The sequence below is a fragment of the Diabrotica virgifera genome, chromosome 7, assembly GCF_917563875.1.
Source record: "Diabrotica virgifera virgifera chromosome 7, PGI_DIABVI_V3a".
NCBI classification, from domain to species: domain Eukaryota; kingdom Metazoa; phylum Arthropoda; class Insecta; order Coleoptera; family Chrysomelidae; genus Diabrotica; species Diabrotica virgifera.
In genome coordinates, this window is record NC_065449.1 from 70,239,496 (window position 1) to 70,262,059 (window position 22,564).

The 22,564-nt window shown below is 34.3% G+C and overlaps 1 protein-coding gene across 1 annotated transcript in view; it reads right to left on the reverse strand.

Annotated features, from left to right (window-relative positions):
- LOC114325591 (protein rtoA-like) overlaps window positions 1–22,564 on the reverse strand; it is a 96,399-nt gene that overhangs the window by 36,484 nt on the left and 37,351 nt on the right. Inside the window, exon 2 of the mRNA XM_028273689.2 lies at window positions 14,143–14,239. Coding sequence (XP_028129490.2) covers window positions 14,143–14,239 — 97 coding nt within the window. The remainder of the gene's footprint in view (window positions 1–14,142; window positions 14,240–22,564) is intronic.

Sequence of the window (22,564 nt, forward strand, 5' to 3'; positions counted from 1 at the left end):
CTGGAAACAGCAGAAATAAAGGTCTTACGAAAAATAACAAACCAAACTCTAAGAGACAGGGTAAGAAGTGAGGAAATACGAGCGAGATGTGGTATAGAAGAAATAAACATGTGGACCAAAAGAAGAAAAATAGAATGGAATCAACACACAGAAGGAATGACAGAAAATAGAATAGTACGAATAGCAAGAGATAAATCGCCAAATGGAAGAAGATCATTGGGACGAACGAGGAAAAGATGGTCAAACAATGTCAATTGAGGCTAAAAACCAAAGTAAAACAGGCATTGAGCCTAGTTATAAAGAAGGAAGAAGAAGAAGAAGAAGAAGAAGAAGAAGAAGAAGAAGAAGAAGAAGAAGAAGAAGAAGAAGAAGAAGAAGAAGAAGAAGCAGAAGAAGAAGAAGGAAAACAAAATTTATACTGTATTCATATAGTGGTATTAGTCAATTTTATCCGCTAGTTAATACAAGAGTTATTAAAATGTATACCAATAAAAAGAATTTCGAAAAATTTTTATTGGATGTTAGTTGTACAAAATTAGTAAGTAAAGAAAACATTGCTACAGCTACTTCATTTAACGAACACCTAGTTATCTAGTTATTTTAATTAGTCATTGGTACTATACATATAGTCTGAGCCACATTTATAAATTACAGGGAAATTCCCAGTGAATGGTTGTACTGTATACGTGTATACCATAGTTAAAAACTTACAAAGAAGTAAAAACTTGGGTTTGTATATTGGTATTATACCATTAACCAAGTTTTTTACTTCTATACTACGTAAGTTCTGTATTTACATTTATATTTTGGACATATACAGATTTCCCTTGCTTTTCTTGACGTCAGTCCACAAAAAACACAACATTTTCTTTCTTTAACTATCAGAAAAATGACATTATCGATATCTCACGACACAAAAATCTGAACAAATATTAAGGAGCAACATCTCTAACAATGCAGTCTTCTGAGACATAACATCCCCGAACACTTTATTGATTTAACAAGGGTCTAAGGGCACAAATTCGTAGTTATATCCCTAGGATAAGGTACAAAGGGGACTTTCGTAACTGAATTCTGAATGTACCGCACAGTAGAGCAAGTGGATACTCAAAGCAAAAAAGTCTTGCAGGGTGATTTGTTACCTCGAATGAATCATTTAATTATTTCATCACCAATGTTTATATTAGTTAGGATTAAATTATTAATTATTTTGGTAATAAAAATGGAATAGAGAAAGTAAATTGTTATAATTCGATAGCTTTGATGATTACATAAATATCCACAACGATCAGTTTTCATGAACTTTATTATAATCTAGAATCTTTTGATGTACATATTCGGTATTCATTATCTGTTTAATTGAAGTAAAAAATGAAGCAATGAAGCAATTGTAAAAAGAAGCAATTGTGAACAGGAAAAAAGTCAGAAATATCGTCATGAAGCTAAGCAAGAACTGAAAACTGCCCTTCGGGCAAGAATGGGCGGCGTAGCAAGGAGTAGGTTTAAGCAACTATCGAAATAAGGCTTCGTCTCCAAAGACGCTAGACAGTAGGCGCTAAAGCTTATGAGAAATCCACAAATATAGATATGATATAATATAGGGTATTTGGGATACACAGTTCGGTTTTAGATGCGGTTTTGGAACTCGAGAGCCCCTATTTGCAATACAAGTCTTGATTCCAAAATGCCTGGATCAACAGAAAGATGTTTACGCCTGTTTTATCGACTATGAGAAAGCATTTGATACTATCAAACATGACAAACTCATAGAACTATTACATCTTTCAGGACTTGACACTAAGGACATCCAGATTATAAAAAATCTATATTGGAATCAAACAGCCCACATAAAGAATGGACATATGGTGAGTGAAAACATAACCATTTCTAGAGGGGTTAGACAGGGCTGTATTCTTTCGCCACTGCTTTTCAACGTGTACACGGAACAAATATTTCTAGAGGCACTAGAAGAGTACAATGAGGGCATCAAGATTAATGGCGTACCAATAAGTAATTTTCGATATGCAGATGATACTGTTATACTAGCCGATAACATCGAAGATTTACAGATGATGCTAAATAGAGTAAATACAACTGGCAACCAATTTGGACTGAAGATCAATAGAAAGAAAAGTAAATTTATGGTGATCAGTAAAAAGAACATTCAACATATCGACCTGAATATTGAAGCCGAACGTATTGAAAGAGTACACCGATTTAAATATCTGGGATATACAGTAAATGATAAGTGGGACCCAGACGTAGAGATTAGGATCCGAATTGAAATAGCAAGATCCAAATTCATAAAAATGAGAAAGCTCTTAAGCAACCGCAACCTAAGCGTTAACCTCCGATGGCGCGCCACAAAATGCTATGTACTCTCTACGCTACTTTACGGAGTAGAAGGGTGGACGTTAAAAGCAGCAACTATAAAGAAGTTAGCGGCTCTAGAAATGTGGCTGTATCGACGCATACTGAGAATTCCTTGGACAGACAGAGTGACCAACACAGAGGTATTGAGACGAATGGGTAAAGAGTTGGAATTGTTAACAACTGTTAAAAGGAGGAAAGCGTCATACCTGGGCCATGTGTTCCGTAATGATAAGTACAGTCTGCTACAGCTTATCGTCGAAGGCAAGATTGAAGGTAGAAGAGGTTTGGGCAGGAAGAAGAAATCCTGGCTGAGAAACTTGAGAGAATGGTTTCAAATACCAGAAGCTGCGAACATAATACATGCGGCACAAAACAGAGAAACCTATCGTTTGATGGTCGCCAACCTTCGGTAGAAGACGGCACATAAAGAAGAAGAATATGGGATACACAAAAGATCTTTCGCAGGTCACTGTCTACAATCACCGGGGTTCGTTTATGATATTTTGAGGATGCGTACGTATAGTGCTATAAAAGCTTCGATGTTCTTGTAGATAGCAACGGTAACTCAAAAATTCTTGAGAGGTCCTTGATATTAGTCTAGCTATTGATACAATGTTGGTCTTTCCTTATGTGAATGATCTCCAATATAGACATTTTGTTGTAATAGTTATGTTCTCTTTCTGAAACCTGTACATTTTCAAAGTCAAAAGCATGGTTATTTTCTATAGAATGTTTGGCTAAGGCTGTAGTGTTTAATTTATTGTTATGTACCTATATATTTGTGTGTAACAACCCTTCCACGTAAATATTGGTGTGTTTGCCCAATATATGTTGAATTGCAGGCAGTTTTTACAATTTACTTTATAAACAATATCCCACTGCTGATCATTAGTAACATTGGGTTTAAATTTTGAAAAATATTTTCCGGATGTTTTAGATTTCGACGATTTCTGTCCAACATTAATGTCATATTTTGTCAATCTTTTTGACATTTGTTTGGAGAATCCATTAATGCATGGTAGGGATATGTAGTGTTTGTCTGAGTTGGTGACATTACTATTATTATTATTGTTAGGTATAGTTTGGGTTTGTTTGAGATTGGTAATGGTAGAGGATCCCAAGCAGGGATTTTTGCAGTTAATCGAGCGCGTCAGAAAATCACATGGCCAGAAACCTTGCACCCTGTAAATGTACCCCTACCATATATGGACTCTTAATACACGAGAACTCGTTAAGGGGGGTCCAAAAAAATATATATCCTTCTTCTTCTTCTTCTTAAGGTGCCGAGACCGCTTGTCGATCGTTGGCTCTCATGTTGCCCAGCATATTAACAATCACTGTCTTATTTACAGCCGCACGAAATAGTTCAGTGCTAGTTTTCCGAAACCATTGGCGTAGGTTTTTAAGCCAAGAAGTTGTACGGCGGCCCACACTTCTTTTTCCCATTATTTTACCTTGCATGACAAGGTGAAGTGTGTCATATTTTTCTGGGTGACGCATTATATGACCAAAGTATTCCAATTTACGCCTTTTAACCGTGTTCACTACTTCGCAACTTTTATTCAAACGTTGCAAAACACTTTCGTTTGTGACTCTTTCTACCCAACTGATCTTCAGAATACGGCGGTAGACCCACATCTCAAATGCTTATAGGTCTTTTAAAAGCGATTCTGTCAGGGTCCATGCTTCAACCCCGTAAAGTAGTACTGGGAATATATAACACCGAACCATTCTTATGCGAAGTTCCAAATTTAGATCATGGCTGCACAGTAATATATCCTTAAAAAACTCGAATTCGTCAGACTAAGGCAAAGTAACTTAAGTAATGGGCGTCACAAAGTTTTACAAAAAAAAAGCGAATATTTCGCGAAATGAACATCCGACCGAAAAACTGAAAAATACGTGTTCAATATTTTTCAAAAAACTATCGAATGCTAGCAAACACGACCTCCCACGGAGAGGGGTGGGGGGTAACTTTAATAATTTAAATAGGAACCTTGCGATATTTCGCGAAATGAACATCAGATCGAAAAACTGAAAAATACGTGTTCAATATTTTTCAAAAATCTAAATAAAAAAAATGACACCAAACACGGGGGCGCCCCAAGGAGGTGGGGTGGGGGTGACTTTAAAATCTTAGATAGTGGCCCCCATTTTTTATTTCATATTTGGATTCCTTACGTTAAAATAACTAACTTTTATTCGAGACATTTTTTCGAATTATGGATAGATTTTTTATTGCATATTTCGATTCCTTACGCAAAAATAAATAACTTTTATTCGAGACATTTTTTCGAATTATGGATAGATGGCGCTATAATCGGAAAAAGCAAGTTTTTGAAAAAGAAAATTGAATCAAACAATGGAAAGTCCCCACCTAAATGGGAAACTTAACAAGTTTTTTTGGTTTTAGGACCTAATCTCGAGTAACTGCAAATTTAGCATCCTTGCCTCCCCTACTATAATATCAGTCCATATTGTTTGAGATGGTCTTGTCTGTCTCTACTTCTTTTGCTTGCCCTTGGTGGTGACTTAAAATATACTGCCTCGGATTCTCCTGCATACTCATACGCACAACGGCTGTTTTTGACATATGTTGGCTCTTATATCATTTGAGTGTGTTGTTATATTACATACTATATACATCCAGGATGATATGGCAAAAGAGACTGAATAATAGGGCCGCTACTAACTGCCAATGTTAGTTTATCGTTCATGTATTAGGACATTAGGGTTATATTCTTTTCATGGTGGTCCTACTGATCATCGTCCCTTCTTCTTCTTCGTGTGTCGTCTTCTAAGGAAGGTTAGCGATCACTTTTTTAAACGCTTCTATGTCTTTTGCAACGTGAAATATCTGTTTAACACTGAGGTTAGTCCAATCTCTGATATTCCTCAGCCATGATTTCTTCTTTCTTCCCAAGCCTTTTTTCCCTCTGTTTGCATGATGACATGTCGAGAGTATTTATCGTTACGAAGTATGTGGCCCAGGTACGATGTTTTTCTTATTTTAATTGTGTTCATGAAGTTGTGAGACGTTTGAAACAAATGTTGGGCTGCGACAGGGAGATGCGCTGGCGTGTCTCCTCTTCAACATAGCTCTGGAAAAGGCGGTCAGAGATGCACGAATAGACAACAGAGGAAATATTTTTAATCATCCCAAATTTTGGCATATGCAGAGGACGTGGACCTAGTTGCCCGCACAACACGCAAACTAGAAGAAATGTATACCACCTTCTCAAATTTCTCAAAAAATATGAGCCTGAAAGTAAACGAGGAGAAAACTAAGATGTTGGCATCAACACCCTACAATCGAGCCAGAAACATCGGTCACCAATTCACTGTTGATAACTCTACCTTTGAAGTGGTGGACAAATTCACATACTTAGGCTCCCTGATCACCAAGGAGAACGACATGACGGAAGAAATCAAGCGAAGGATAATCCTAGCGAACAAATGCTATTTTGGACTGAGTAGACATATGAGAAGCAGAAACTTAGGCCAAAAAACAAAAATAACCATATACAAAACCCTTATAATACAACCAGTGTTGACATATGGATCGGAGACATGGACCATCTCCAAGGCAGATGAAAACCTTCTGCTTATATTTAAACGAAGGATCCTGAGAGGAATATTCGGTGGCATCTGTGAAAATGGTATTTGGAGGAGGAGGTACAACTACGAGGTATACCACAGATATAAACATATATTTGGTGGTAAAGACGTAGTATCTTTTATAAGAATAGGAAGACTAAGATGGGCAGGACATCTAGCAAGATCACAGCATAACAACTCTCCTAGAAGAATACTTATGTCACAACCTGTGGGAAATAGAAATAGGGGTAGGCCAAAACTTAGATGGAAGGATGGTGTAGATGAGGATGGGAGAAAAATAGGCGCAGCAAACTGGCAACGGTTGGCAATGGATAGGACTGACTGGCGTAATAGACTTGGGAAGGTCGAGGCTCTTTCATAGGGATGTAGCACCATTGATGATGATGTTGATGCATTGTGTTCATACTCATCATCGTCCCACTTGCAAACATTTTTCGCCATTCTTGTCTTCTCTTTTTAATAATGTTTTAGTTTTCATATTTTTTCTATTTTTATTTGTTGAGGCTAAGAATAATCACAACTGATCAACTTTCGCAAATGTACCTACTCAACATTTTATTATTTCAGCTGAGAAAATATCGCCGTGTTGCTACAAAAGTGTTGTATAATAAACCAATCCGAGCAGTTAATAACGCACTTTTGCTGCTCTTGTATCTGACAACTTAAGTTGTTCGACATCATTGAGAACAATGAGCCATTTAAAACAATTTCGATCCTTATGTATCATTCAGTTTTGTAATACCGCCATTCGCCGTCTTTCTTAAGCTGCGACAAATAAAAAAGAAATATCATGACCGTGACCTAACTAAGTTTGGCTCGACCGGTTTTTTTTTGTACAGTAAAAGGGTGTGGTTCCAACTATCGATGCATTTATAGCAAGGGCGGATCCAGGGAGGGGGCCATGGGCCCTCCCGAGACTTTAAAAAAATTTAAATTTAAATATTTGCAGTTTAAATGTTCTTAGTTTCAAACACATATTTATGTATAAAACAGGGGATAAATGTGTTTTCTGGACTAGAATTGAACAAAAGCAGTAACGGAAGCTTCCAGAATGGCATAGGACATTTTATAAACCAAATGTTGATAATTTTACAAAGTGCCAATTGTTGAAACGACCTTGGCAGTATCAAAATAGTATCAATTTCCATATTCTGTACACAAAAAGAATAAAAAAGAAATGAAGCGTTACTTGGATCACCAGCACTTAGAACAAAGGAGTTTGTGGATACTTTCGCGCAGTCAAAAGGGATTGTTTTACAAGTATTGCGTTTTATTTCTGTAATGAAAAATATGGTCACAATAAAGGGATCACAGCCTTGTCCCGAAACCTTTAACATCTTTCGAGAAACTCATGGGCAAAGACGGAGCCATAAAAACCCATGAAAAAACATCATACCATAAGGAGTGCGTTCAGGTTGGCCTGGATTTTCTACAAAGTTATCGCAACCCGCAAAAGTCAGTCATTAACCAGATAGACTCTCAGAGGTCTAAACAGATACGAGTACAAGAAAATAGAGAAAGACTACGACCAAGAGTAGAGTCTACAGTGTTCTTAAATCGACAAAATATTCCTCTAAGAGGTCATCGTGATGATGGGCTTCTGCTTCTGGACGAAGATGCTGGACCTAGCAATGAAGGGAAGTGTTAAGGTTTAAAATCGCATCAGGAGAAAAGACTCTTAAGCAACACCTATCCACAGCATCTTCTCGAGCAAGATACATTAGTAGCACCAGTCAAATCAATTGATAACATGTTGTGGTGAAGAAATAATTAAACAAATAATGAATCAGGTTCAAAGTGTAAATTATTATTGTCATATTTGACGAAACGACCGACGCCGACGTATCCCACCTGAAACAGCTTTCTCTAAATTTGAGATACATACAGAATAATAACATTCGTGAAGACTTTGTGAAGTTCATTGACGCTTATGAGAACATAGAAATAATTAGTGAAAATTAAGAAAGAAGGGAAGAACAAGGTCTTACAGGAGAAGCATTGGGGAAAATAGTAATTAACTTGTTGGTAGAACTGCACTTGGATCCGAAGAAATGTGTAGGAATCGGTACTGACTTTAATAATACTTTAATAACGATAAGTTTTGAATGTATTTATGGCACTAAATAGTGTGTGAAAAGTGCCTTAAAACTCACCATTGTAACCCTAATTTTTAAAAATTGACCCCAGACCCCCGGTACCAAAGCTGGTATTTTACACGAATTTTTAAAAATGTAGTTTAACTGGTGACTAGTCGTGATAAGTGAAGGGGCAGCTGGGAGCCGACAAATGCACGAGTTCAAAAACTAAAAAAAGCAACTTAAAACTACTATCATTTTCTATATCTCCGGATGCACTGAATATATTTTGATCGCTCTTTTTTTAATTCATATGTAATTTTTCTGTACATTACAAATGTGTAATTTGTCTAGACAATTATTAATTAATAAACAGTCTAATTTGTTTAAACAATTTTTGAAAAAATAATTTTTCCCAAAAATCCATGATTTTAATCATACTATCCCTATTAGTCATAGAAATTTAAGGTATACTTTAATAAATAAATTATCTTCATTAAATAAGTATCTAATAAAAATAATTTATTTATTAAAGTGAACTTTAACTTTTTCTGTGATCATTAATGATACTATGATTAAAAAAATAGATTTTTGTAAAAAAATATTTTTTCAAGAATTGTTTAAACAAATTAGTAATTAATAAATTCATAAACACATTGCATATTTGTAATGTGCGTAAAAATTACATACCAATTAAAAAAAGAAAGATCAAAATCCATTGAGTTGATCCGGATATACAGCAAATTATATTCGTTTGAAATTGCTTTTTCGGTATTTTAACTAGCTGGATTTTTGTAGGTTCCCCCTAGTAATCGTTTGCACTACATTTTTGAAAAATCGTAGAGGGTGCTGTGAAGGTATAATGTTTGTGAAAATTTGTTAAGAAAAAATACAAATCCCCTTCTTTAAAATGGCATTAATGAGATTATTTAATTATTATAAAAAAATTAGCAGTGAATTAAAAAAACATATGGCTAACTTTGTCCCAAATTAGCCCAGGCTAAATTTTTTAATTTGAAAATTCGTGTTAAAATACTATCTTTTCGAATATACAAAAAGATTGTTTCTACGGACAACATTTTTAAGGTTATTCTAAATGTTTATAAACTACAAAATTTTAAAAATTTGGCATTAGGATTTTTGACTATGTTAATCATTTTTTTTGTCTTTTTTTAATACATATTAATACTATCACTCTTCTACTTTCATTTGGCATACTCAGAATTGCTCTATCTTCATTATTTTCTGTCTTATCTTATTGCAAAATAAAGGTCTCTGGGATAAACAAATAGAATAACTCTTAAACTAATTAATGGATCAGTCTTAAATTTCGAGAGTTTGTTAAGTACCCCAATATACAACTTTGGGTGAAACACTAAAGTTCTAAGGTAGTTTTAGTAAAAGTTATTAACAAATAACGATTTTCACTTATTTTGCAGTTTGCGTAGCAACAAATTAACTTTTTAACTTTAAAAAATCGGCATTTTGAAGGTTTTTCAATGTTCTAAAAAACTGAATTTTGTAATTTTATGTCACCTATTTAGTTTTTGAATGGAGTGCAAAAAATCGAAAAAATCTCGATTTTTGCACTAAATTGTTAATAATTAAAAAACGGACGCGAACTCTAGGCAGGAAACAGGTAGGTTTTCTTCCTATAGGTCTACAATAACTAAAAAAGTAGTCAGCTACCTGGATATTTGAGTGTCCTGAGAAAATCCTTATTACCCTGGACTATTATTGCTGTACATTATTTTGCAATTTGGTATGAAACAAATCAATTGTGTTTATAGCATTTTTTATAAAAAGCTATGTTCTTTAATTTGTAGAGTCTTATAAATTGTACAGATTATAATCGTAGTATTATATATTATACAGTGATGAGCGTGCTAATAACCGGCAAAATAGCACAAAAGATGGAAAACGTATTAAGTTGTGAGATAAAATGAAATGAAACTAATCGAGCTTGGAAATTTAGCGTCTGTAACCTTTTTATTTACATTACATTGATTGTTTCCCAGCTTTACACGTATCAGAGGAATATGTCAACGAAAACTGTCACTGTGACAGTGGTATTTGCTAAACTTGTCAGATACGTCTAAAGGTGGGAAACAATCAATATAATGTAAATTAATACGTTAATATCGCTAAATTTCCCAGCTCAACTAGTTCTATTTCTTTTTATCTCAAAACTTAATACGTTTTCCATCTTTTATGCTATTTTGCCGGTTATAAGCGCGCTCATCACTGTATATTATATTAATATATTTTATATGCTTATTTTCATGAGCGTTTTTCAGTGCGTCACATATGATAGAAGAAAAGGTAAGTCCGTGATAATACACATTTATAACATTTATTCTAACATGACATTTTAGTTAAATCTGACAGTTGTCACATTTTATTTGCAATTTGGCATAAAAACAAATCAATTGAGTTTATTGCATTTATAAAATCGTATTTTCTTTGATTTGTAGATATCGTAGATATTCGATTAGATATATTATATAATTAGTAAATAATGTTTTTTTCGATTATAGCGCCATCTATTGACAACTAGAATAAATGTTATAAATGTCACCGACGAAATATAATCAGCGACGTGCGTTTTTTTCTGTCACATGCAATTTAATGCGTTAGAAAGAAATCGAAAACTGTGACGCACTGAAAGATCCTCATGAGAAAAAGCATATATTATATTAATACAGAGCAGTATTAAGAAAGAAATATGTTTTTTTGATATTTTACAAAAGTTGTAACAATTGTGTTTTTAGTTTATTGTAATTATTATTATTCACGCATTTATCAAAACGTTAATTATTATATTTCTCAATAACTTCTCTCAGACTATTGATTTACTATAGGTTATATTGGCTGTAATAACTTTTATTAATTATTAACGTGTCATCAGTATATCGTAATCCCATTTAGATTGTAAAAACAACTATTCATTTTCGATTCAAACGTTGGCAAAAAAAGTAACACCATAGTCCATAATATTTGCTATTTTAAATATCGTTCGTATACGCTCTGAGCTTCGCTGGTGTCGCTCCTAGCGGACTACTAATTCAACTTTCACCGGTAATTTTTAAATTGTAATCGATTTTTTTAAGATTTTGCTAATCATTTTGACGTTTTATTGATAAAATATGAATTTCTTACTTCGGATACTTTCACAATAATCGTGTAGATGGCGCTAAGATTAATAGATTAATTTATAATTACATATTACGGAACATTAAAAAAAACTTAAATTCAGTATTTAAAACGTAAGTATATTTAAGGTAAAAATATATACCACAGCTTTGACCAACTAATTTTTTTAATAATTTATATTTTTAATTTTAATTTTAAATTAATCACTTTGACATTTATGTCAAATTTCCGGTAAAGGTTACAGACTTGTCACTACTGGCGCTCGCGAATTTATAAATATCCCCTCTACGTACGAGCTCACAGCGTATAACTACATGGGTATTTATTTCTACTAATTATATGTACTAATTAGTTAATTAATTATAATATGTAATAACAATGAACTTGATAGTTATTTTTTATTTCGTGAAAAACGATTATATTACAAAACTATCAATTTGCTTATTATACCAAATAACCTCAAACGCAATTAACTACATTTCACAAACCCATAACGTATACGAGTATAAATAATATATTCACAGGAATAATTATTAGTTTTAAGGTTGTTAATTAATTCACTATTTGATTATAATAGTTTTATTGTTACAGTGATTTATTTGTTTTGCTCCTATTACGTTATTTTTATTAGTACGGAATAGTGATAAACGACATGATAAAAGGAGGCTGTTCATTTGTAGTCGGTTGCACAACTCTGAATTTATTAATTCGTTTCTATATGTTAATATGTTAATTAAGTTGACTTTAAATCATTTAAAACAGTAAATCTATATGTACATAAACTATTCTGTTTGTAATTTATTGAAATAAAAGGCAAATATCAAGCACCTCTTTTATTAACTCTTGCCCAAGTAGGTATACTTTCGCTCCTAGAGCATCATCAGGGGCGTTCCTCCGTTCCTTCATATCTGAGATCCAAATGTAGTACTCGCATTAAATGCGAATAAATTTTATTTGTTTAATCTGTTTTGACCTTTGTCCAGTGTGTGTTAAATGTTATTTGCTAAATTTGCCATTACTTCCACCAATCAAATGTTACATTCTAATAGGATATCTTCCTGATTTAATTAATGAAACGCCCCTGATGATACTCTAAGAGCGAAACTATACTTGGGTAATATTTAATAAACTAGGTGCTCGATATCTCCTTTTATTTCAATAAATTTCATATATATTCAAGCATTCAACCTTCTTCTATCATATATTCTGTATGAGCTAGAGATTTAAAAATTAAATTAAACACACCACATCAGTGGATAAGCCTCAAAAGGCATCTTGAATAATAAATGATCTTGAGAATCCACTAGGAAGAATTTCCTGTAGCTGGCTGTATACCATTAATTACAAGTAAAATTTAATAAAAAATTTTGGTCTTGGTAAAAGGTATATTATTTTAAAAAGCCCTATAGGGCTACAAACATCGAACAGAACGTTTTCGCTCTAAAAAGAGCATCATCAGTGTTGCCTAAAATAAGTATAACCATATTAATTATCAAAATGTTGAACTTAAAGTGATGACCAAGGTAGAATCAAAGTTTGGTTATACTTACAAGAACATGGTGAGCCAACCAAAAAATACGAAGGTCAAAGCCTTTCAAAAATGGACTAAAAGTCACATCAAAATGCTAACATAGCAAATTCCAAAGGATGGATATAATCCCTAAGGATATGGCCCTAGGATAACATATGACTCCCACACGTTGTAAGTGGGTCAAAGGTAACAAATGACTATAATGACCTAATTTGTTACCTTTGACCCACTTACAACGTGTGGGAGTCATATGTTATCCTAGGGCCATATCCTTAGGGATTATATCCATCCTTTGGAATTTGCTATGTTAGCATTTTGATGTGACTTTTAGTCCATTTTTGAAAGGCTTTGACCTTCGTATTTTTTGGTTGGCTCACCATGTTCTTGTAAGTATAACCAAACTTTGATTCTACCTTGGTCATCACTTTAAGTTCAACATTTTGATAATTAATATGGTTATACTTATTTTAGGCAACACTGATGATGCTCTTTTTAGAGCGAAAACGTTCTGTTCGATGTTTGTAGCCCTATAGGGCTTTTTAAAATAATATACCTTTTACCAAGACCAAAATTTTTTATTAGATCTTGAGAAAGTACCAAACTTAAAACTGTCAAAATTTACTTTAGTAGGAGAGTAAGTTACAAGGGATCATTTTATGTATGGACAAAGCATTGACGTCTGACAGTCTCATGCAGAAAAATACTTTTCTAGTTCAGAAGTTCAGATATGTAATATAAAATGACGAAGTTTTGTTTTTATTGTTAAAATTTTGGTTTGTATTTCTTATAGTATATTTCGACTTTCTTTCATGTTTCTTCATTTCAAACATGAAGCAGTTTGATATACTCCAAAATAAAGACGAAGCAGCAATTAAAATAGACAAAAGCCATAAAGCTGCTGCCATACTCGTGAGCAGCTTGGTTTTCTCAGTTTTACTTTATATTGCAGAATGCTGTTGTTTAACAGATGGTTACTTAGAAAGGCTGGTGGTTTGAAGAATGAATGTCAATACGAAGGCAAGTAACGGAACAAATAATATACTATTTAAGGCACCTTTTTCGAAGATATGTTTTGGAAAAGCTTCAGAAGGGTCAAACAGGAAAAGGGTCAGAAGTAAAATATGTACAGGTAGAACCTGACAAGATATACGGACCACATTGTCTTAGAATGCGACAGACAGGATGGAGAGAAATGAGGGAACATCGGAAATACTAACTCAACAAGTCATTATATCACTTTCAATGGTCAGGAATCTTTGCGAGTCGCATCTGATGAAGACAAAAGCACGAAATACGTATATGAGGATGGCAAGTTGTATGGGATATTAACGTTTCACTTCGTGTAAAACAAATATTATGGAAAACTCGTAATATTATGTAGAAATAACTTACCTTTATTTGATAGGAGTTCAGCTTATTCTTTGGAAGAGCGTTAAATGAACTGAAATCAAGTCTTCTTGTAAAAATACCATTGGCGCCTCCTCCAACACTGCAACAAAAATAATAAGTATTAAATAAGTTTTTTAATAGGTATATATGATTAATTAGTAAGAAGTAGTAATATCAAATACATATTATAGGAGTACCGAAAAAGTTAATGAGCTGTAAACACGTAGTGTCTCGGCGCTTGATATTTTGTCTATTACCAGTGAAACTACCAGTTTTTAATTATTGTTAAAGTGATCAAACTAACTTTAAACTGTAAGTTTTATACTACATACATTATTTAATCGTATATTTGCGTATTTAAACCAGTTTTGTTAGTTTATATTCCTGTATACTACACCAGTTATTGTAAACAGACACAGGTTTATGGATTATAAACAATTTACCAGTTTTGTTTTTTGCGGGAAACGAAAGTAATTAGTTTCGGTAGTACCGTAAATAAATTATCAATATGTCATCAGATGTTACTGTACAGGATGTCCCAGCGAATAAATCTTATTCTACCGCAGCTTCACAGCAAAATTTCTTCCCAGGAAAAGAAAACGCAATACTTTTTAGCGCTATTAATAATACACCACTGCAAGATTATCTTATTTCTTTAGGTAATTTAATAAATCCCAAAAATATCTTATTCTCGTCTCGCCTATCTAATAATCGAATATGCATGTATTTAAGTAGCAAGCAAGCTGTTGAGGATTTTATGACAAACTATGGTTCTATACAGGTAAATGGAGAAACAGTCAGGGCCAGAAGGCTCATAACGCCTGCAGAAAGAATAGTGCTATCAAATGTTTGTCCAAGTATCCCACACGAAGTAATCATCCAAGAATTAAAACATCTCGGCCTAAACTTAGTTTCTCCAAAGTAATCATCCAAGAATTAAAACATCTCGGCCTAAACTTAGTTTCTCCAATCACTTTCCTAAAGATCAGTGCCTCTCTTCCAGAATATAGCCATATAAAAAGTTTTAGAAGGCAAGTGTTTATTAGTCCGCATAACATGACGATCCCAGATTCAATTCTTCTGAATTATGATAATACTAATTATAGAATATTCATTTCGCAGGATAGTATGACATGCTATATATGTAAACAAATAAATCACATTGCTAGTAACTGTCCAAGCAATAAAAATTCTTCTTCTCAGCCTTCAGGACCCTTAACTCCCCCTACTGTTCAATCTTCTGACTCTCCTACCAATGCTGGTAATCAAGTAGACCAAACTTCTAATAATGATCAAAATAAAAATACCGAAATATTTCCACAAGTATCCATACCAAACACCTCTAACTCTACATCAGTGGAAATTATACAGCCCGTTTCTGAAGCAACCCAAGATTTAAAGACTAACGAAAATACTCCACTGGAATCTTCTGCTACAGCCGAAAATATAGAGATAATTTCACAGACTTCACTAGCGATCACGAAAGAATCACCCTGTCCCTCCACCAAACGAACCATAGAGGAAACATTATCTCCACCTGTTGAAAATGTCGTTGATAATCAAACATTTCTTCTTCCTGCTCAGCCTCATAAAACAAAAACTCAAAAGAATAAAAAACCTAAACGCTCATTACCTATCCCCGAATCACTTGAATCATATCTAAGTAAACAATCAACACCGTCCATTTTAAGCTATGACCAATTAATGATGCTTATTGAAAATATTCAAGGCAGCCAATCTCCTATTGAAATTGTTAAAGAATTCACATCTGATTTCCTTGGTCTCGTAAATTTGCTTACCGTCTCTTATCAATATATTCCAGACAGAGCCACAAAATATCGTTTTACAAGGCTAAAAACCCTACTGCTACGTTTTCTCGGTGAAGAAGCTACTACTGAGAGTGAACTCTCTTCAACTGAAACATAACATTCAACTCAATTTTACAGTGGAATGTTGATGGGCTTTTCCATCGCTTACCAATGCTCAATATCATTCAATCAGAACACTGTCCCGAAATTATATGTCTACAGGAAACTAATCCTGTATCTTCTAACCCATATTCGCAAATACATTTTACATGCTTTCGTAAAGACCGAACTAACACAGCTCGCGCAAGTGAGGGAGTTGCAATTTTAGTACCACTTATTTCGACTTTCCCGCAGTCGTTGGAGTTTCACTTATCTCAACAAAATGGTAGAATAGTCAACTTCATTTGGACTCCTTGGAAATGAAGATGCAGACTCAAGTGCGCGTAGTGCAGCGACTGGTGCGGATTCAGAAACGGTATTACAATATGCCCCTAAAGACTTGAAAGTGTTGTTAAAACAATATGTGTTAAATGACTGGCTCGATGAATGGCAAAACTCAAATTTAACACTTAGACCAATTAAAGACACAGTAAAAAGAGTCAAAACAGTTTATAAAAGTTGTTATGGGCAAGCAGTTTTCAACCGCCTACGACTAAGCCATACCAGGCTTACTTACTCATATTTGTTCTCAAGATCTGAACCACCTATTTGTGAATCGTGTAACGTGTAACACACAAGTAACTGTCAAACATTGAATGCCAAAAATATACACAAGAACGTATTGATTTTAATATCGTATCAAATATGTCTGTTCTGGGTGCCAATAATAAAGAACCAAAAATTTAATTGACTTTTTAAAAACAGTTGGTGTATTCAATAAAATATAACAAGTTTTTGTAGATAATGCATGTAACCTTACCATTGTACTATACTTATATTGTACCACATTTTTGTTTAACCTATGTATTGTTCCGTCGCTAATAACCATTAGGTGGATGCGACTTTTTCTTAATAAAAAAAAAAAATACATATTATACGGCTAGTAGTCATCGTCATCAATATTGCTTCAAAGATATTCAAATATTTAGATAATATCACTAAAATGAGATTTTTTAATCAAATATTTAAAATCAATGTAAAAAATTATGTAGAAATCTCTTCCGCTGATGTACTTGTTATTTTTCCCTTCTATTGGAGGATAAAATAAATTTTGAGAAAACTAAACTTATAAAAATCTCGTAATGAGCGGAAATATAACTATTGAAAATTTTTGGTATTGAGCAGAGTCTTTAGCACTGACGCAAAAATCCGCGAATAAACTCAGAGTTACACAACAAGCCATAGAACGTGCCATGCTGAACGTGAGCCTTCCAGACCACATAACAAACCAACAAATCAGGCAAAGATCAGGGGCTCAAACGTTAACGAAAAAATCACGACGCTTAAGTGGAACTGGGCAGGCCACTTAGCTAGAAGACATGATGGAGGCACATAAATTATATGGAGGCACATAACAATTGAGGCACATAAACTATAAAAGAAGCCGAGGACGGCCACCAACTAGATGGACCGACGACATAAAAAGAGTAGCGGAAAACTTACTACATGCAGTTCAGTGTAGAGAAAACTGGAAAGAACTTAGGGAGGCCTATGACCAGCAGTGGAGACGATTGGCTGATTGTTGATGATGATGATGATGATGATCGGAGGATAGGACAGATCACCGTCTGTCTGGACCCTAAGTAAAAAATTTAAAAAAAACCGTTTTTTTTGTTAAAAAAAAGTCAACAAAAAAGTAAAATTATCTACAAATATATAAAAATATGTAACATTATATAAAAATTGGGTATCTAGTAACAATATTATTTTTCCATCTTAATAACCTTGTTTTTCCTAATGGTAAGGGAGCCCAAGCGGGGTTTTTTGCAGTTACTCGAGCGCATCAGATTATCACATGGGGAGAAGCCTTGTGCCCTGTAGATGGAAATGAACATCTATCTTATTTTGGATGTTAATACACGGGATTTCGTTAAAGGGGGTCCGAAAAAAAATTTATCCTTATAAAACTAGAAATCGTCAGATTAAGATAAGGTAAGTCAAATATATGGAAAAGAGTGTTTATTTAAAAAATCTGACGATTTGAGCGGGGCGTAAGGAAATGGCTGAGTCACAAATTTTCACATAAAAAAGCGAATATTTCGCGAAATGCACATCAGATCGAAACACTAAAAAATACGTGTTGCAATATTTTTCAAGAATCTATCGAATGATGCCAAACACGACCCCCCATGGAGAGGGATGGGGGTAAATTTAAAATTTTAAATACGAACCCTGCGATATTTCGCGACATGAACATGAGATCGAAAAACTGCAAAATACACGTATTCAATATTTTTCAAAAATCTATCGAATGGCCCCAAACACAACCCCCACGGAGGTGGAGTGGAGGGTTACTTTAAAATTTTAAATAAGAGACCCCAATTTTTATTGTAGATTTGGATCCTTTACGTAAAAATAAGCAACTTTTATTCGAGACATTTTTTCGAATTATGGATAGATGGCGCTATAACCGGAAAAAACAATGGTTGGAAATGGAAAATTAAATTAAAAAATGGAAAGTCTCCACTAAAATGAAAAATTTAACTTTTTTTTATTTTAGGACCTAGTTTTCACAACCCAATAGGTCCCCATAACGCTCGAGTAACTGCAAATTTAGCATACTTTTCTCCCCTACTATAACACTTTCCAGTGATCCATCCATAAAGGTGTTGAACCAGTAGAAATAAAACCAATATAAATACATATGTTAGTTTTTCTTTATTTTTTTTTTTGTAATTTGTTATTAATTGTTTTACACCAAGTACCCATTGATAAAATTCTTCGCTAATATGTATAAAAAGATCAACGATTCCAATCTTTAATATCGGGTCCCAAACTGGTTCAGGAAATGTTGTCAGTATTTAACACTGTTTAATGATCTGGCTTATCAATAAGTACATCGAGATGACATTCAAGAAAAAAACTGGTCCTTATAAATAATAAAAAAAATTCAATTCTAAATATTCCTGAAGTGTAATTGCATACCTGAACCGGTTTTCAAAACGATCATTTAAGAAATTAACAAAACTTCCATATAAACATGTGCATGGACGTTGTAAGTTATAAGTTAGAACCAGTGGCGCCCATAATAAATCTTTTCTAATAAGCTTTTGAATAAAAGTATCGCGGTTAGTTTAAAAAAAAAACTATTAGCGCAGTGAAAACGTTAAACCACAAATTTTAGTTTCCTCTCTTCTCCTTGAATTGAATTGGTCAGGGGTATGCATTTATTTGACGCAGTGAGAGGGTTAACCTCAAATTTTAAAATTTTCTCTCTTCGCCTTTGCAGTCAATGGCTAATAGGGAATGTCATATTGGTATGTAAAACCATAAAATAGGGGCGAATAAGGTATAACCACATAGATATCTGCGGATAAACTGAGAACATGGCATAGGGCGACCTAGGGCTACAACATCTACACCATACGCAATCAGCAAATCACCAGATATCCACACATGTCCCTCTTGGGGATCGGCGTTCTCCAATCCCAAGATGTAATACAATCGTGTCTATGGAATGCGTGACACAGAAGGAAAGGTTTTGCTTACGCCCCAGAGAACTCCCGAATTCTGGAGGATTATAGGATTGGCACTATATGGACACACTGACGTACTTGACAACATTTCGTCCTTGTTCGTGTACACAAAAAAAATGTGACGAGAACGAGCAGAGAGACGACCATACTCACGGAGCTCTCTCTGTCATAAATTACTGTTGATATGGGAGGATTCGATATCGCCTTGATACAACAGTTCTAGGTGTAGAATCGCCAGATTTGTATACGTGGAGTATATCTTCGATAGTTTTAGTATTGCATAAACAGAAAAGAGTCTTGTAGATTCTTGTCTTATGAAGATCATTATCATAGAATCTACACTCCTAGCGGAGTGATTGCCGGAATTAGTCCGCATTAACACCCATCTTCTTAAGGCCCGCAATTATATGGATCTCCCATATTGTTTTCGGTCTTTCTCGTGGTATTCCTAAAACTGTTCTCCATTTGGTGCAGAAGATACTCTAGGAAAAGACTGTGGTTGAATTTTATTCGGATTATGAAGGAGAGATGCACTTTGTTCTAATTAAAGTTGATATGATTTATGGTTTTTAGTAAGAATGGATTCTATAATCAATTTTAGTAGGAATGGATTTTAGTAAGAAAAGTAATGATTTTTTTATATCTTCGGAATCCCTTTATTATACTTTGATGTCTATTTTTCCCTCCCTTCTAATATATCTGAGAACAGAAAATAAAGCTGCAAATTTGTGTAACTTTTAACATGCTGCGTGTCTTTTTGACCATTTAATTGACCATTTCGCTTCCACTTACTATCAGTAGTATTTAACCCACAGTAAAGTACATAACTATTATCCTAATGTCTTTTAGATAATTTTGCAATATTAAAAATAATTAAATTTGATAAATGATCCAGTGGATAGTTACCAATAGTTTGTAATATCACTGTCTGAAGAGTCTGATACCATTACAATGTTATCACATGATTTATCTCACACAAACTTAGTGCTTTATATATGTACAGAAAAATCGGCGATTCGATTTTGCTCAGCATATTTGTTGCTTGAAACAAAGAATGTATGTAAAACTAACACTGGTTCAAAAGTTCCATTAAAACAAATATATTATGTCTTATAAGAAGAATTTCTATAATACTACCACTTTATCTCTGGTTTGTAATTTATATGTACATTTTACAGGTTGTTTAAATTTAAATGTACGAAATTTGCCGCATTGGAATGATCAACTCTCTTACATCAATAAATACCAACATTCAATAAATCTAGCCATATAATCCTCATTGACCATATATGGTCGGATATGGTAATTGTTTTAAAGTGATTCTCTTGTAAACTGTAAATCCTGATGTTTCTACCGCAACTTTTCTTAAGTATTTATGCAATTGCAATTAATCTTTAAAATATTTATCTTAAAAGCAACATTTACAGCCAACTAAAATACTGTAGTTGAGAAAGATGGAAACCTATTATAAAATTACAGTGCAGTACGTTAAAAATACTCATCATGTATTAGAGATTCTTTAATCTTAGCCAATCAGAAATGAAAAGTATATACGAGTTCAAAATGTAATGTATGCAATGTTGTTCCCAATGTTGTTGAGTAAAACAGTAAATATATTTTTTTGGAATTAAAATTACAAAATGTTCTTTAGAAGTTATTTACAATCATAAAGTCAGATCCAGCGCCCACGCACGGTTAAACTGGTTTAAAACTACGGTCTGAAACCGATTGCACTCGCACTATTTTGTTATCTAGGTAGCGGAAAAGCACGGTTGCATCAGCACCAGCAGTTGGAACAGCACAAGCTGAAACTGGTTTCTAACTAGTTTTTTGTTGCTCAAAATAACTAGAGTGCGTAGAATTTGTCAAGTATGCCAGCTAAGTGAATTTGAGAGAGAGACCAACAGATCCGTACGCAGTATACTACATAACGAACGAGCATAGACACAGGAAGACCAAGGATACCGAGCGGGAGGTTCTGTGCATCACAGAGGGTCTAGGGAGCTACAAGATAACCCATTAAGACTTATAGATAAGAGACAGTACTACTCGAGCCATACCGTGTAAGTTTTATGGTATGAATTGCTATTGGTTATGGTAGCAGATCACCACTAATTTTCATCAGAGGTAATATAACGACAGCCTGACGCTATATTCAAGAACTAATGAAGCCTAATCTTATTCCATGTCTAAAACATGATTTTTCAGCATGTCAATGCCAGTCCGCATGTTGCCTGAAAATGTTGGTTATACTTCAGGGATCAACATCCCATCAACCATTTATCTTGACCGCCACGATCGCCTGATCTGTCTCCAATTGATTATGGCTGGGGCATGACAGGTCGCAGACTCTTGAATTTGTAACATCCTCCACAAACTTAAGCAGCTCTTATCAAAACGATACACAGACGTATCAATGAGTGTATAAGAAATCATCATCATCATCATCAGGTAGCGCTACAACCCTGGGTGGGTCCTGGCTGACTGTACAAATTTTTTCCAATTTGTTCGGTCTTCCATCAACCTAGGGTCAAATGGAATCTTTATTTTCCGAAGATCTGCTTGGATGTTATCCCTCCATCGCATTCTGGGACGTCCGAGTGGTCTTTTGCCTGTAGGAATCTCCTCCCGTACCAGTCTTACAAGTCTCTCGTTACGAAGTCTGTGCACGTGGCCTGCCCATCTTAGTCGCTGTGATTTAATTGTTTGGACAATATCGGCGTCATTGTAGAGTGCTTTTAATTCGATATTAGTTCTGATCCTATACTGGTTTGTGTTGATGTCGTGGTGAGGTCCGAAAAATGTTTTTAACTATTTTTCGTTCAAAATGTCTGAGCTTTTCTTCGTTTGCTTTGGTCATGGTCCACGTTTCGCATCCGTATGTTAGTACAGGTCTGACGATGGATTTATAGATTGGAACTTCTTGTAAGGTTTTTTGATTGTATACGCTTATCCAGTGCGAATAGACAGCGATTTGCCGAT